At 55.6% G+C, this 12,864-nt stretch overlaps 2 protein-coding genes across 3 annotated transcripts in view; one reads left to right on the top strand and one right to left on the bottom strand.

Annotated features, from left to right (window-relative positions):
• KCNK3 (potassium two pore domain channel subfamily K member 3) overlaps positions 1 to 9,729 on the bottom strand; it is a 35,484-nt gene extending 25,755 nt beyond the window's left edge. Inside the window, exon 1 of the mRNA XM_058682789.1 lies at positions 9,247 to 9,729. Within this exon, the coding sequence (XP_058538772.1) occupies positions 9,247 to 9,529 (283 nt within the window). The 5' untranslated portion in view covers positions 9,530 to 9,729. The remainder of the gene's footprint in view (positions 1 to 9,246) is intronic.
• Positions 1 to 12,864, top strand: part of CIB4 (calcium and integrin binding family member 4) — a 143,194-nt gene that overhangs the window by 33,709 nt on the left and 96,621 nt on the right. Inside the window, exon 1 of one of the 2 annotated variants that reach the window (XM_058682797.1) lies at positions 9,373 to 9,475. The exons of the other annotated variant lie outside the window; for it this stretch is intronic. The gene's annotated coding sequence lies outside the window, so the exon portion shown is untranslated. Of the gene's footprint in view, positions 1 to 9,372; positions 9,476 to 12,864 lie in introns of those variants that run through there. 2 annotated transcript variants of the gene reach the window in all.

Genomic DNA, 12,864 nt, shown 5'->3' with positions numbered 1-12,864 from the left:
AGGGAAGGGGTCTGAGAGCTGGGGTCTGGGGCTGTCCATGCAGAAGATGTCCACACAGTGTTGTGTGACAGTATCATCTCCTTCAGTTCAGTGCTGCCCTGGGGCTCCTGCATACCATCCATAAAACTGGATTTGGTCTGGGCTCCCGAGTGGCCCTGTGGCCCAGAAAAGGAAGTGTGGTGACAGGAGGGAGGGACTTCCCTGGGGGCTGAGGTCTGCTGGGTGACCAGGGCGAGGGTGAAGGGAGACAGTCGGGATTCAGGTTCATGACCCTGTGGTTCAACTGGAATCCTGGGGGCACCCACTTGTTCAGCTGTGTTTTGGGGCACCCTCGGGTTCAACCAAGGTCATGGAGGTACCTGCTATTCAATTAAGGTGATCCACTGGTTCATCCAGGGTCATGGGGCACCCAGTGGTTTAATCAAGTCCACCCACCAGAGTCCAGAAGTTACCCCTCTAGGATCTGTCCTTGCCACTTTCCTTGGGTACATTCATGCCCCTCAGACTGTCTCATGCTGTTGCCTCATCCAGAAAGTTCTCACTGCCCATCGTCACCTACTAGAGTCCTCACTCCTCATTCAAGCTCCCTCAAGTGCTACCTGCTCCAGGAAGCCTTCTCAGATCCCTATTTTGAGTCACTTTACTAGGATTTAGCATGGATAACATTCAGCTTGTGGTTTCAGGATGCCACTGGACCAGAGGCTCCTTGGGGCAGGAGCTGGGTCTTAGTTTTCTATTCTTTTGGTGGCAAGTACCGTGCCTAGCACTCAGGAGACCTCAGTGATTTTTGGTAAACCGAACTGAAATGAAGGCTAAAGACAGTTCTATTTGGAAGGTGATCCGGAGGCCCTGGGGGCCCCCAGGACACGGCTGAGTCCACTTTGGGTACTTGGGCTCTCCAGGCTGCCCCCTTAAAGATCAAGAAATCAGAGCATCTCAAGGTCGGGAAGAACTTTAAAAGCCATTTATTTTAGTCCCCAATGATCTTTTTAATGTATCTACTTGCCTTAGGTATTAATCAAACACTAATCTAGGGTTGCTGCTGGAAAGACTTCCAGCTTGTCTGTCCTGATGGTCTACTCTAGCCACGACCGTCATGTAAGCCAATTCCCTGTAATATATCTCTTCTACTGGTTCTGACTGAACCCTGACTGATACAGGCATCCTCTGCAGCTTGCCCATCCAGTGTCTTCTTGTATGCTTCCTGTGATGGGGAGCTCACCGCCTCTCGAGGCAGCACAGTCCATCTTTGGTCAGCTGCAACTTTAACAAGTTCTCCTTAGATTGGACTTAATCAAGTCTTTCTATGGATTCTACCCCCTGGTGCTGGTTCAACCCCTTGGGCCCAAGCAGCCTGAGGTCGGGTCTTTAATCTTGCAATAGCCCAGCAAAAATTTGAAGGCAGCATGCATGCTTGCCACGCCTGTCCCCATCAAGTGTACCTCATTTGACATGCTCTTCCCTTGCTCTGACTGTTTCCTAGGTTGTTGATGTCTCTCTTAAAAGTTTGGCCTTCACCTGCCAGCTGCATTCCACACTGTCGCTTATGGCAGAGTCAGTGTATCTAGTAGCCAGAGGACCTTGGGCCTGGGGACCTCCGTGGGCCCTAGCTGTCTGGGTCCCAGCCCACAGGAAGCTGGGGTTCTTAAAAGAAGAAATGCTCCCAAACCTCTTCTTCTAATGGGGACTGGAGGCTGCACCGCCCCTTGGGGCTATGGGTAGTCTCCATGAGGGAGAAGCCAGTTTCCCACTTGGTCATTTAATCTCCAGGGCACCCATTGTCCATGGACCTAAGGAGCTTCCCAGGTGGATGAGCTGAGGACAGCAGACACCTGTTTTCAGGCTTTCCCAGGGGGACAGGCCCTTCTTCACTCCCCTCCTCACTTTCCCCCACCTGCGTGACCGCACAGCTCGGGGCCCCACCTAGGCTCCACGGAGGGCTCCTGTCCTGCGGGGCAAGCCGCAGCCCCGCTCCGGCCTCAGAGTAGGGATCCACCGGCTCCGAGGCCATTGGCTCTGATGCTCCACAACCAGATATCTAGGGATTTTTCCAGTTCTACACACTCTCGTCCTTAAAACCACAGTCTACACCTCATGTCTATTCCCAGGTCTCCAGGTTGTTTAGATCCTTGCTGCTCAAAGTGCGGACAATGAATTAACAGCATCAGTGTCCCCTGGGGGTTTCTGCATTTCTAAATGCAGAATCTCAGGCCCCCGCTCCAGACCTACTGGTTCAGAATCTGTGTTTAAATAAGATCAACCAGGTCTTTCCCTACACAGCGGTGTTTGCAAACCATTAGTGGCTCCACATTACTGAGCAGGGCTTCTTTAGTTCCCCTGCGGAACATCTCTTTTGTAGAGATGGGAAGACTGAGGCACACCAGGGAAGTGTCTGCTCCTCCTGTGAGTTCAGGGGCAGCAGAAGCGAGAGAGAGAGCTGGAAGGATTTGTCTAAAGAGAAAGAACCCCATTTCTAGCTCCCAGGCCTGGCTCCTGCTTTGAATTGCCAGCAGCCGTGTGTCCCCTCACTAAGGAGTCCTTGTGTGTCACTGGGAATCAGGGACAGTGAGGAGGCAGTTTTTGTGGGGGTGGAGGGTGGGAGGTGGGCCCCCGCCTGGCAGGGATCCCAGGAGGCCACAGGACCAGGAGGACTGGAGCTGTTTGCTCTAGACGGCAGCGGAGGCCGGCTCTGGACAAGGGGAAGGGGAAGGTGTGACTTGTGGCAGTAGCCTGGGGTGGGGTGGCTCCAGGTGAGGGTGCGGGATGCGTCTCCGGGAGCTGCCTGGGACCTCAGTTTCGGGACAACGCAGTTGTCCACAATGAGGAATTGTGGACAAGTGGGGACGCAGCGGCATCACTGGGACCCTTGACTGCTCTCTCCACGGCGACAACAGCCTAGAAAGGCATTTGTCATGTGGCTGTCTGATGGCCAGAGGCTAACAGGCGGGTCAGGAGGAGACCCAGGGCAAGCAGAGCAGTCTGGCTGGCAGCTTGCTCTTTTATTTAAGAGCCTGCGGGGGGTGGGGGTGGGTGGGAGGGGGGCAAGAACACCAAGGGAGGCTCCAAGGCCAGCTCTGACAATAACTGCAGCCTTGACCATGCCCCTTCTCCCATCTGAATTTTAGTTTCCACTCTGTAACATAAGAGGGTTGGAGCTAAAATTCTGATTTCTCTCTGGGCTAAATACTCTTGAGGGCTAGAGATCCTGAAGCTGAGGCCACAGCTGGACCCTGGCACCCATCCGACATCATTTGTGACGTGCATACGGAAGGGGCAGCAGACGTTCCAGGGGCAGGGGTGCTGGGGGGCGGGGAGCTGCATGGCTCTGTGAAAAGATACTCCCTACGGCCCTGGGAGTGAGCCCTGGCACTATCATTTTATATTTGTAGGGTCCCGGGCCAATTTTGGAACCTCTCTGAGCTTCCCTTTCCTTGCCGGGAACAGAATGATAACGCCTGCCCTCTCAGGGCGGCAGTGGGAATGCAGGCTGTGACAAGTGCCCCAGACACTGCCTGACGTGTTATGGACACACATCAGTTCCCTGCATCCAGGGCAGGGATGGGGGGTGAGGGAGTGCCCATCTGGGTCTCTGATAATGATCTCCGTCAGAACCTGGGTCTTTTCCCTTGCTGCTGGCTGGCTGGCTGCAGGGAAATCATTTAATGTTTTTTTTTTTATTACAAAATTGACTCGCAGATTCACCGTTTGTGCTGCCAGCTGAAAGCTGTTTATGGTGGTGATTTGCACTACACTCATCTGTGCTTGTTTATGTTTTCTTTGAAAATAGTTATTGTGTTTGTCCTGTCCCCACTGTGGCCAGGCGTGTGTCTTCTATTTTTGTCCTATTCTTGCCCCCACTCCCTCCATGTCTCCAGTCCCCCACCGTGATGGGTGGGAATGGGACCCTTAGGTAGGAGGCATGACAGTCAGAAGGACCTCTGATCAAATACGCCCTCTTTGTAGATGAGGACACTGATGGTCACAGAGGATCAGCAGCTGGGCTAAGTGGAACTGAACTTCTGCTTCCTCGCTCCAGTCCAGGGCAGGTTCTCCCACTACTGTGTGCCTCACTGTCCTTAGCTGGTTTTCTGCAGGGTCTGCCTGCTCAAAGGAGGGAGCATTGCCTCTGAGCCTGGATGTCAGGTGGACTCCAGTCATGGGTGAGGATCTGGAAAGCCTGGGCTGGGAGAGTGGGATCAGGAGAATAAAGGGAAGGAAGGATGTGGCAGCCTCTGGTCCCCAACCCCCTGTCCCCTACCTGTTAGGAGGGAGCAGAGGTGGCTGTGGTCTTGGTAATCCTTGGGAAACCAAGCAGTTCCCTTCTGTGTGGGGAGTATTAGTAATCATACATGAAAATAATGTTAATTGCACTAATCATTGTAGATATTGCTTATTAAGAACCTGCTCTGTACCAGGCATTCCTTTATATTATCCTTTTAATCCCGGGAGGCAGATATTCTTCTCCCCATTTTGTAAATGACAAAACAGGCTCAGAGAGACTAAGTAACTTGCTCAAGATCACATAACTAGTGGTGGGGGGTGGGGAGGTGAGTGGAGAGGTGGGTCGAGAAACGGACCCAGGCACTCTGGCCCACCTTCCTACACCGCCACGGAAAAGCCAGAGGGGTGGCCTGTGGGCAGGGAGGAGGGAATTGCTGATTGAAAGTGGGCGGTAGGACCAGTCCAGGCTGGGCTGCCCCTCCACGCCACCCCAGCAAGCCAACGGAGGCCTGGGAACAGTGGAGTGATAAGCAACCAGAGGTCTTGGTGCTAAGATAGATGGTGGGTCGTGAGGGGAATAGGCTGGGGTGATGGAGGGAACTCCAGTGGGGGCTCCCAAAGACCTCGGTTCTAATCAGGGTTGTACCTGCACCTCTCTGGGTGTTTGGATGACTGCTGATGTCTCCTTTCACTCTTTTATCGGAGGACTCTGGGATGTAGAGGGTGGCAGGTCACTTGTGTACTTTCCTCCTTCTTGGAAAGATGTAAAAAAGTACAGGTTCCTTCATGAGCTGCCTGCTTGAGTTCACAATCTAAGGACTCCCAGGCCACGTGGTGGGTGATGGGAGCCTGCGCTCAGCTGAGAACAGGCCGGAAGCTGAGGAGAGAGCAGAACAGAAGGTTTTCTGCCCCAGCTCCATCAGCTAATCAATCACCTGGCCTCTCGTTGCCTTAGAGCCCCGAGGATTACGGGGGCCCACATGGGAGCACAGCACCTGTGAGCCCGCGGCAGTCTCAGCTGGGGCCCGGTGCTGGGCACCGCTCTGCCACGTGGTCTGGATTGGTCAGCGGCCGGGGTGCAGGGAGCAGCAGGCTGGCTGCGGGGCGCTGGAGTGAGAGGCACTCGCCTGGGAAGGGATTTGCCAGGGGAGAAGACAAGCCTTGTCGCCTCAGTGCCCTCAAGATCTAAGGGTCTGGACTGGGTTCTCGAAGTTGGGAAAGAACTGGCGGAAAACCCAGGGCCTCGGAGTCAAAGAGGCCCAGCTGAATCTGGGCAGGTGCCATACTTTCAAGTCACAAGGCCATGGGTGAGTCATCTACACACAGAGCCCTGGGTTCCTCTGCTGAAAAGTGGGGGTCATATAATGCTCCTCTGGAGGGATTGGTGAGAAAATCCAACGAGAGGGTATAGAGCCTGACAGAGTAGACAAGAAATTGTGGCCGCTATTATTATTGTTGCTGTTACCGCTCCTAGTCATAATATTAAGTAAAGAGTCATCCTGAACAAAGGAGCAGAGACCGGGGAGTCAGGTTTTGCTAACTTCTGGCTGTGTGACTCCTGTCACCTCTCTGGTTCCTTATCTGTAAGAGGAGGGGGTGGCACGAGCTGATCTTGAGTCCCCTTCCAGCTCTGACAGCCTCTGGGCTATGAATAGATGGGGCTGGGGCCCCGGAGGAGTTTAATGACTCAACAGCTAGAGAGGTTAAGCTTTCCCAGAAAAGAGTTTCCATTTGCGTTTGATGAACTTAGGGCACAACAAAGGAAGGGTTTCCTGGCTGGGAGGCCAGGGACGAAGGGAGCTCATGGAGACTGTGACTAACCAGGTGAATGACTAACTCAGACCCTGCCGACCCTCGACCAATCAGGGCTGCCCAGGAGCGCCCTGCAAGCTGGCATCACTGAGCACGTCTTGGCCATGCCAATTTCAGCTGGCTCCGGGCTTCACAGCATATGGAAGCAGAAGAAGCAGCCAAGAGACCGGCAGGGAAAGAGCACTGGGCTCGGAGTCAGAAGACCTAGCTTCTTGCTCTAACTCTGCTGCTCACCAGCTGCGTGGCTTTGGGGGAGTCCCTTCCCCTACTTTCCCTTCCATGTCTTCATCTATGCCACGGAGCTAACGATGCCTGCCCTGGCAACTTTCCTGAGTGGGGAAGGCTGAGATTCAAGAGGTGAGATGGGAGTGCAGTGTGATCACTAAGTGGCAGGTTCTGTCATTTTCCTATCCCAGTGTGAGTCCTGGTGCCTTGAGAGACCTATGTGGGTCTCCAGAGGGATCAGGTGGACAGAGGCTATTGCCTTTGAGTTTTGGGTCAAGATCAGCTTAATATAGGGCCCATTCCAGCCATCTGATCACAGCCCAGACAGGCTTTTCTTAGAGCAGAGCCCCTGTGGACTGTTTCCAGCCAGATGGCGTAGCCAGAGAGAGAGGTGACAAAAAGCCAGGGATGGCTGGGTGGGGCAGGAAGTGGGCAGTGCCTTTCTGGGGCCCCCACAGAACTAGGGTGGTGCTTTGATGCTGTCTTTCCTCTTGCCCAGCACTGTATCAACAAATATCACCAGAACTGCACTCTCTCTGCCTCTACCCCCAGCTTTTAGCATCTCTCTTGGTAAGGACTACAGGCACTTTGGGAAATGGCAGGGATAGAGGGGAAGGAGGACACTCTTTCATTTCTGCACACCTTAAGCCCATGGATAGCATTCTCTGAGTGCTCACGCGTGGGGCAGGGTACTGTGCCGGCACTGGGAGAACAGAGATGGGAACCACAGGGCCCTGCCCACGTGGAGGTCAATTCAGTATGTGGTCAAAGAGGCAAAACACATCCCCTAAAATGTAAATAACCATGCCCACACTGGGCAAGAGAGCCCACACTGTGTCACCCAGGTTGTCGTGACAGTAAGTCCCGTAGCTGTCTAGAGTGGTGGCCTGAGATGGTCTGGAAGACTTCAAGGAGGAAGTGGGATCTGAGCTTGACTTGCAAGATTAGCTTGGACAAGGTAAATAGAAGACCGAGAGAAAGGTGTGCCAGACAGGCACGCTTAAGGTGTTCTCAGGAGACAGACCGCATGGCTGCAGTGGAGGAATCATGCCAGTAAGAAGTGAGAAATGAAGTCGGACATAGAGTTGGTGCCAGGTATGAAGGTCCTTAAAATTTGGGATAAAGAGCATGGGCCAGATTCCACGGGCAGCTGGAAGTCACTGAGGGCTCTGAGAGGGTATTGGTATGGTCAGAGCTGCACTTTGGGGAGACTCTTTCTGGCAGCATTGTCCAGGGGCGCTCGCTCCATGGGAGAACGAAGCTGCAGGCAAAGTCAGTTGGGAAGTTACTTGTGGACCTAGGGACCACAGGACTAAGAAAGGGGACACATAATCAGAGGCACCACATGGGGGAAGAGATGGGGGGAAGGCCTAACTTGCTTGTTCACTGCTCCTGAAACCTTGGCAGGTAGCAGGGAAGTGGGGAGGGGAGGCTTCTTTTTGGGCAGATCTGAGTCCGACTATTCTGCCCTGTCAGCAGGACTCAGAGGTACCCCCATCCACTCCGGGGGCCCTTTTCTTCCTCTTCCAAGAGGGGAATGCAAAGACTATATAGCAGAGTTCCCCATGGACCCCAGAGAAGAGTGGAGCCTTGGGACACAGTCCCAAGTGGATAGACTGCAGGAATAACGTCCAGTCCTGCCTTTTACTCCCTCAACTTCTGTGGACTCCCAGGAAAACACTGCCATCTTGTCATGGGCTATGCCATGTGGCAATGAGCCCCTGGGAGCTCAGCCAAGGCAAGGAGGGGGACCAGAGAGAGGAGGAGGAATGGGAAGGATGGAGGTCTGGAGGCATCCCAATGGGCTTTGGGGGAAGGTGGGCTGAGAGCATGCCAGGACTAGGAGGGATGCTTGAGATCATTTCGGCCAACCCCTGATTGTGTGGACGTGAGCCTGAAACCCAGACAGGAGAAGGGACTTGCCCAAGGTCATGTAGTGGGAAAAGTGATGGAGCTGAGCTGGAATCACAGAGTCCTGGGGAGCGAGTAAGGTGTTTACTCCTATCTGGACACTTTTGAATAGCACGTCAAGGGCCTCTCTGGAGATCCCTTTCCTGGGTATCCATTTGTGTGCTTTGTGTGTACGTGTGCCTGTGTATGTCCTGTGTGTGCTTGTGTGTGCACCTGTGTGTACATGTGCCCGTGTCTATGTTGTGAGAGAGTCTGGGTGTGTGTGTGTGTGTGTGTGTGTGTGTGGCCTGCTGCACCGCTGTTTGGAGAAGAGAACTGAGGCCATTCCTACGAGGTGACTGTTTTCCTGGGACAGCAGAGAAGGCAGACAGCTGGATCTGGCTTCCAGCATCAGATTTGCTGCCCTAAGAAAATTAAACGCACTGGCTGGCTTTGCCCAAACTCTGGGATCTGGACACACACACACACACACACACACGTGCACACACACACACACACACACACAGACACACACACACACACACACACACACACCCTCCAAGCGGCACTCACTGAAGCAGTTACGGGTTGTTTCAGGCACCGGGAGTAGGCGGGAGTGCCGCGGAGTGCCGGAGTACCTGCATCCACACGTCTCCCTGGAGCCCTAGCCTGTGTAGACACGCCAAGGTGCGGAAGCCCATCTGCCAGGGACACGGAGGAGTCGCGCGCTCCCCGCCGCTCTACACTCAGCTCTCTGCTCCAGGGCCTGGCCCGGCCACACCCCTCCTCCCCAGCCTCCGCCGGTCGTTCCTGCCCCTCTCACACACTTCAGAGTCCCTTGAGGCCCTCGCGCAGCCTGGCAGGGACAAGTTAGGGCTGGCCCGGCCAGAGAGTCAGGTCCGGAGCCAGGAATCGACGCCTCCCCCGAGTCCTGTCCCCGCGGAGCAGACAAGCCAGGCTGAACTCGGGTTTCTGGCAGCGCGGGGTTCGGCGCCTAGACCCTCTCCGGGGGATCCCCCCAGCCCTGGCCGGCTCGGGACTACCCCGGGACACGGCGCCCAGCCCCCGGGTCCCCGCCCCCCGTCGGCGAGTAGTTACCGATGGTGGTGATGACGGTGATGGCGAAGTAGAAGGAGCCGGCGAAGCGCCACTGCACGCCGGCCTTGTGCGGCTTGAGGCGCAGCACGACGCGCTCGAGCTCCTCGTAGCCACCCTGGCTGAGGTTGTAGCGCGCCCGCAGCTCCTGCTGCCGCAGCTCCAGCCGCTGCCGCTCGATCATCTCGGGCTCCGACTCGAGCGCGTCGAAGACCGCGGCGCCCACCAGCAGGTAGGTGAAGGTGCACACGATGAGCGCCAGCGTGCGCACGTTCTGCCGCTTCATCGTCCCGCCCGAGCCGCCGCCGGCCCCCCAGCGCCCCCGGCCCGCGCCCCGGCCCCGGCCGCCGCTGCTGCTGCCCCGGAGGCGGCCTGGGGCATGGCTGCGCTCGCCTCTCCCCGCTCCGGGCACCCGCTCCGCGCCCCGGGGCCGCCGCCGCCAACGCCGCCGCCGCTGCCGCCGCGGAGCTGTCCCTTCAGCACCACCCACCGCCCTCCTCCGCCCGGCCCCGCTCCCGCCCCCCGCCCCCCGCCCGCAGGCCGCCTCCTCCCGCCAGCCCTCCCGCCCAGCCAAATAAGGACTGGGGAGACGCGCCGAGGGAGGGAGGAGGGGGGCTGGCGGAGGGGGAGGGGTGGGGGAGCGAACGGGAGAGCCGCGGAGAGACCGGGCAGGACCGAGGGAGAGAGACCCAGGGAAAGAGATAACTAGGCACAGAGAGAAACGCCTCTAACTACAGAGAAAGAGAGGAAAAAGAGGCAGAGGGGGGTGTGACAGATAGGGAGATAAAACCAGAGGTAGACTCACAGACACAGTAAAAGAAGCGGTAGGCAGAAAAATACAGAGCGAGAGAGGCAGAGAGCGAAAGATGGAAACAGAAAGAGCGACAGAGACAGGGAGACCTGGGTAGCTGGAGATAAATTGATGACGGAAAAAGAAGAGCAAGGAAGGGAAAAGGAACGGGCAGAGCGACCCCCACCCCCAGCCTCCACCGAAATCACAGCATGCTTTAACTGGAAGGGACCTTGGGCCTCGCTGTCCTGCCCTTTATTATGTCGGTGAGGAAACTGAGGCGCAGAGAGGTCGAGTGACAAGCAAGGGCACACCGTGAATTAGTGCCAGCACTGGGACTCAGCCAAGCTTCCCTCCGCCCAGGCCACACCCCCCACCCTGCGCCGGGCCACCGCTGTCTTAGAAACAGCAGGGCGCAGCTGTGGACCTGGGCACGGTGGGCCAACACCCAAGGGAAAGCCCTGCTCTCATGAAATGTGACCCTTCCCAGGTCAGCATGGCTCCTGGAACTGGCTGAGAAAGCACAGGCTGGGAGGCTAGGCCGGTAGCACTCAATCCCAGGCTCTCCTCCTCTGCTCCCCCCGCGGTTATCCGGCTGTCCAGACATCCATAGCCCCTGTCCTGCACCAGTGGGCCAGCCTGGGCTTGGGATGGGCTGCCAGAGAGAGCACTGGACATCAACATCAGGCGTCCCACCCGAACAGAATAGGGCAGCCAGCGCCCAGACCAGGCTTGCTGAAGACCAGGAGGCCTCCCTATGCCTCAGTTTCTTCTTCTGTCAACATGGTGGCAGTGGTGGTGAGGAGGCGCAGGCTGTGGGACCTCAGATGAGGCGTCACTGCCCCTCTCAGAGTCTCACTTCCTTATCTCCTCGATGAGGTGCCGTGGCAGATGATCCCGCAGGCCTTACTTAGCTTCAAACAACTCCAGACTTGGATGGGCTGAGTGAGCAGAATGATCGGAATGCAAATCCCATTGCCAAGGAGGGTCAGAGAGTCTTTCACGGGACCCTGGCACGGGCCACGAGGAGAGACAGGATGGAAGAGGCCCCAGGCCCCTGACTGGGGGTAGGTTGAGGAGGCAGCCATCCAGAAGCAGGAGTGCCATCTGCCCACATCCGGGCCTGACCTGTCAGTGTTGAGCCTTTTAATGCTTCTCTGAGGGAGACCACCAACCCACTGCTTCTTTCAACCATTCATCCAAAGAGTATGTATCAAGCATCTGCTGTGTGTCAGGCTAGGCATGTTACATGTATTATCTCTAGTCTTACCACCATCCTGAAAGGTGGGTATGGTTATGTCCATTTTATAGATAGAGAAACTGAGGCAAAAGGCAGTGCAGAGAATTGTCCGAGGTTGTTCGGCAGGAAGGGACTTCAGTCTGCCTTCCAAACCCATTCTCTTCTCCATAATGACTCCTGGACCCTCAGGTTTTTTTCACCTGTAAATGGGATAGGTAATCATACCAGAGTCATTGATCTGACACAAACTTCCTGGGCCCATACCCTTGGTCGTTTACTCAGCCCACTTCAGGCCTTCCCCCTTGGCATCTTCTGGCTCCCTAGAAGACAAGAGCTGCTTCTCCTGGCTTCCTATGGGTGAGGGTGCAAGTTAGGTTCCATCCTCCTGGCCACACTACCCCAGAAGCCAACTCCCCCAAAGCCAGTCTAGATGAGCAAGGCTCAAGAGGCCCGGTTTTCAGTGTGAAAGACTGTGTGTCCAGGGTCTGCTTGCTTCTGGCTGCCAGGCCAGGCTGCTAGGCAGATGAACGGTGATATTATGAGTGAAAGAGCTTTGGAAAAGGGAAAAAGCTCTCTTTAGGGGCAGGGCATTTATTATTAATTATGATGAAGCTTGTTCTCATAGCACTTCAGAACGGGAAGGACCTTTAAAGATCAGCTAACCTGATCCTCTCATGTTACAGATGAGGAAACCGAGGCCCAGAGAATAGGAAGGGGGTTGCTCAGGGTCACACAGGGAGTGAAAGGGGGCCAAGACTTATGTCCCGTGGCTGGGGTCTCTCCTGTAGCTCCCATATATATGGGATCAGAACACCTGCTGCCAGGGGAACACAACACATCCACGGCGTGCCTGGAGCCCAGGAGGGCAGCTCGGTTCTCACTCCCCTGCCCCTTTTCCCTTTCTACTCTTCAGGAGGGGAGACTGGTTGGTGGGGAGCGATGCTGGTGCCGGTCTAGATTTCTGAGAAGGCCCTGGGTCCTGCAGACAGGAGTTCCATCAGCTCACCCTTGACCTAGGTGGGATAGGGCCAAAGATCTAGAAGCCTATACCTCTCCCTCTGTCCAGGACTCCTGTGACCTGCCTGTACGTCCCCACCCCTGATGGGGCTGCCTCACCTTCTGCCCAGGGCCAAGTGTCAGAAAGCACCTCTATCAATCCTGTCTTTTATAAATGGCAAAATCTGCTCAGTGATGGCTTCTCCATGCTCTATTTTTTCCCACTCCATTGGTGACTCCAGTGGAGGAAGCCTTGGGCTGGTTAGAAAGAGATATTTTACATCCCTCCAATCATTATACTGGTCAGCCTCATGTGTGATTATTTTCTGGAATCTGCTGCAGCGTAGAGAACATGGGGCAGAGAGTTGGGGGGCCTGGGCTGGGGTCCCGTCTCTTCTACCTGCTTCCCATGGGACTCAGGGCCAGTCACTCTTTTTCCCTGGGCCTTGGTTTGCATGTCCATAAATGGAGTGGTTTGGACCAGGACATGTCTCTGCTCCCTTCATTTATAACATCCCATGACCTTCCTGGCCCGCTTCTGCTTCGCTAGTTATTCCAAGAATCAGGTGAAAAGATTTAGTCACTGCTTTTAGGA

The sequence above is a fragment of the Neofelis nebulosa genome, chromosome 9, assembly GCF_028018385.1.
Source record: "Neofelis nebulosa isolate mNeoNeb1 chromosome 9, mNeoNeb1.pri, whole genome shotgun sequence".
Lineage (NCBI taxonomy): Eukaryota > Metazoa > Chordata > Mammalia > Carnivora > Felidae > Neofelis > Neofelis nebulosa.
This window is presented reverse-complemented; position numbering and strand designations above follow the sequence as displayed.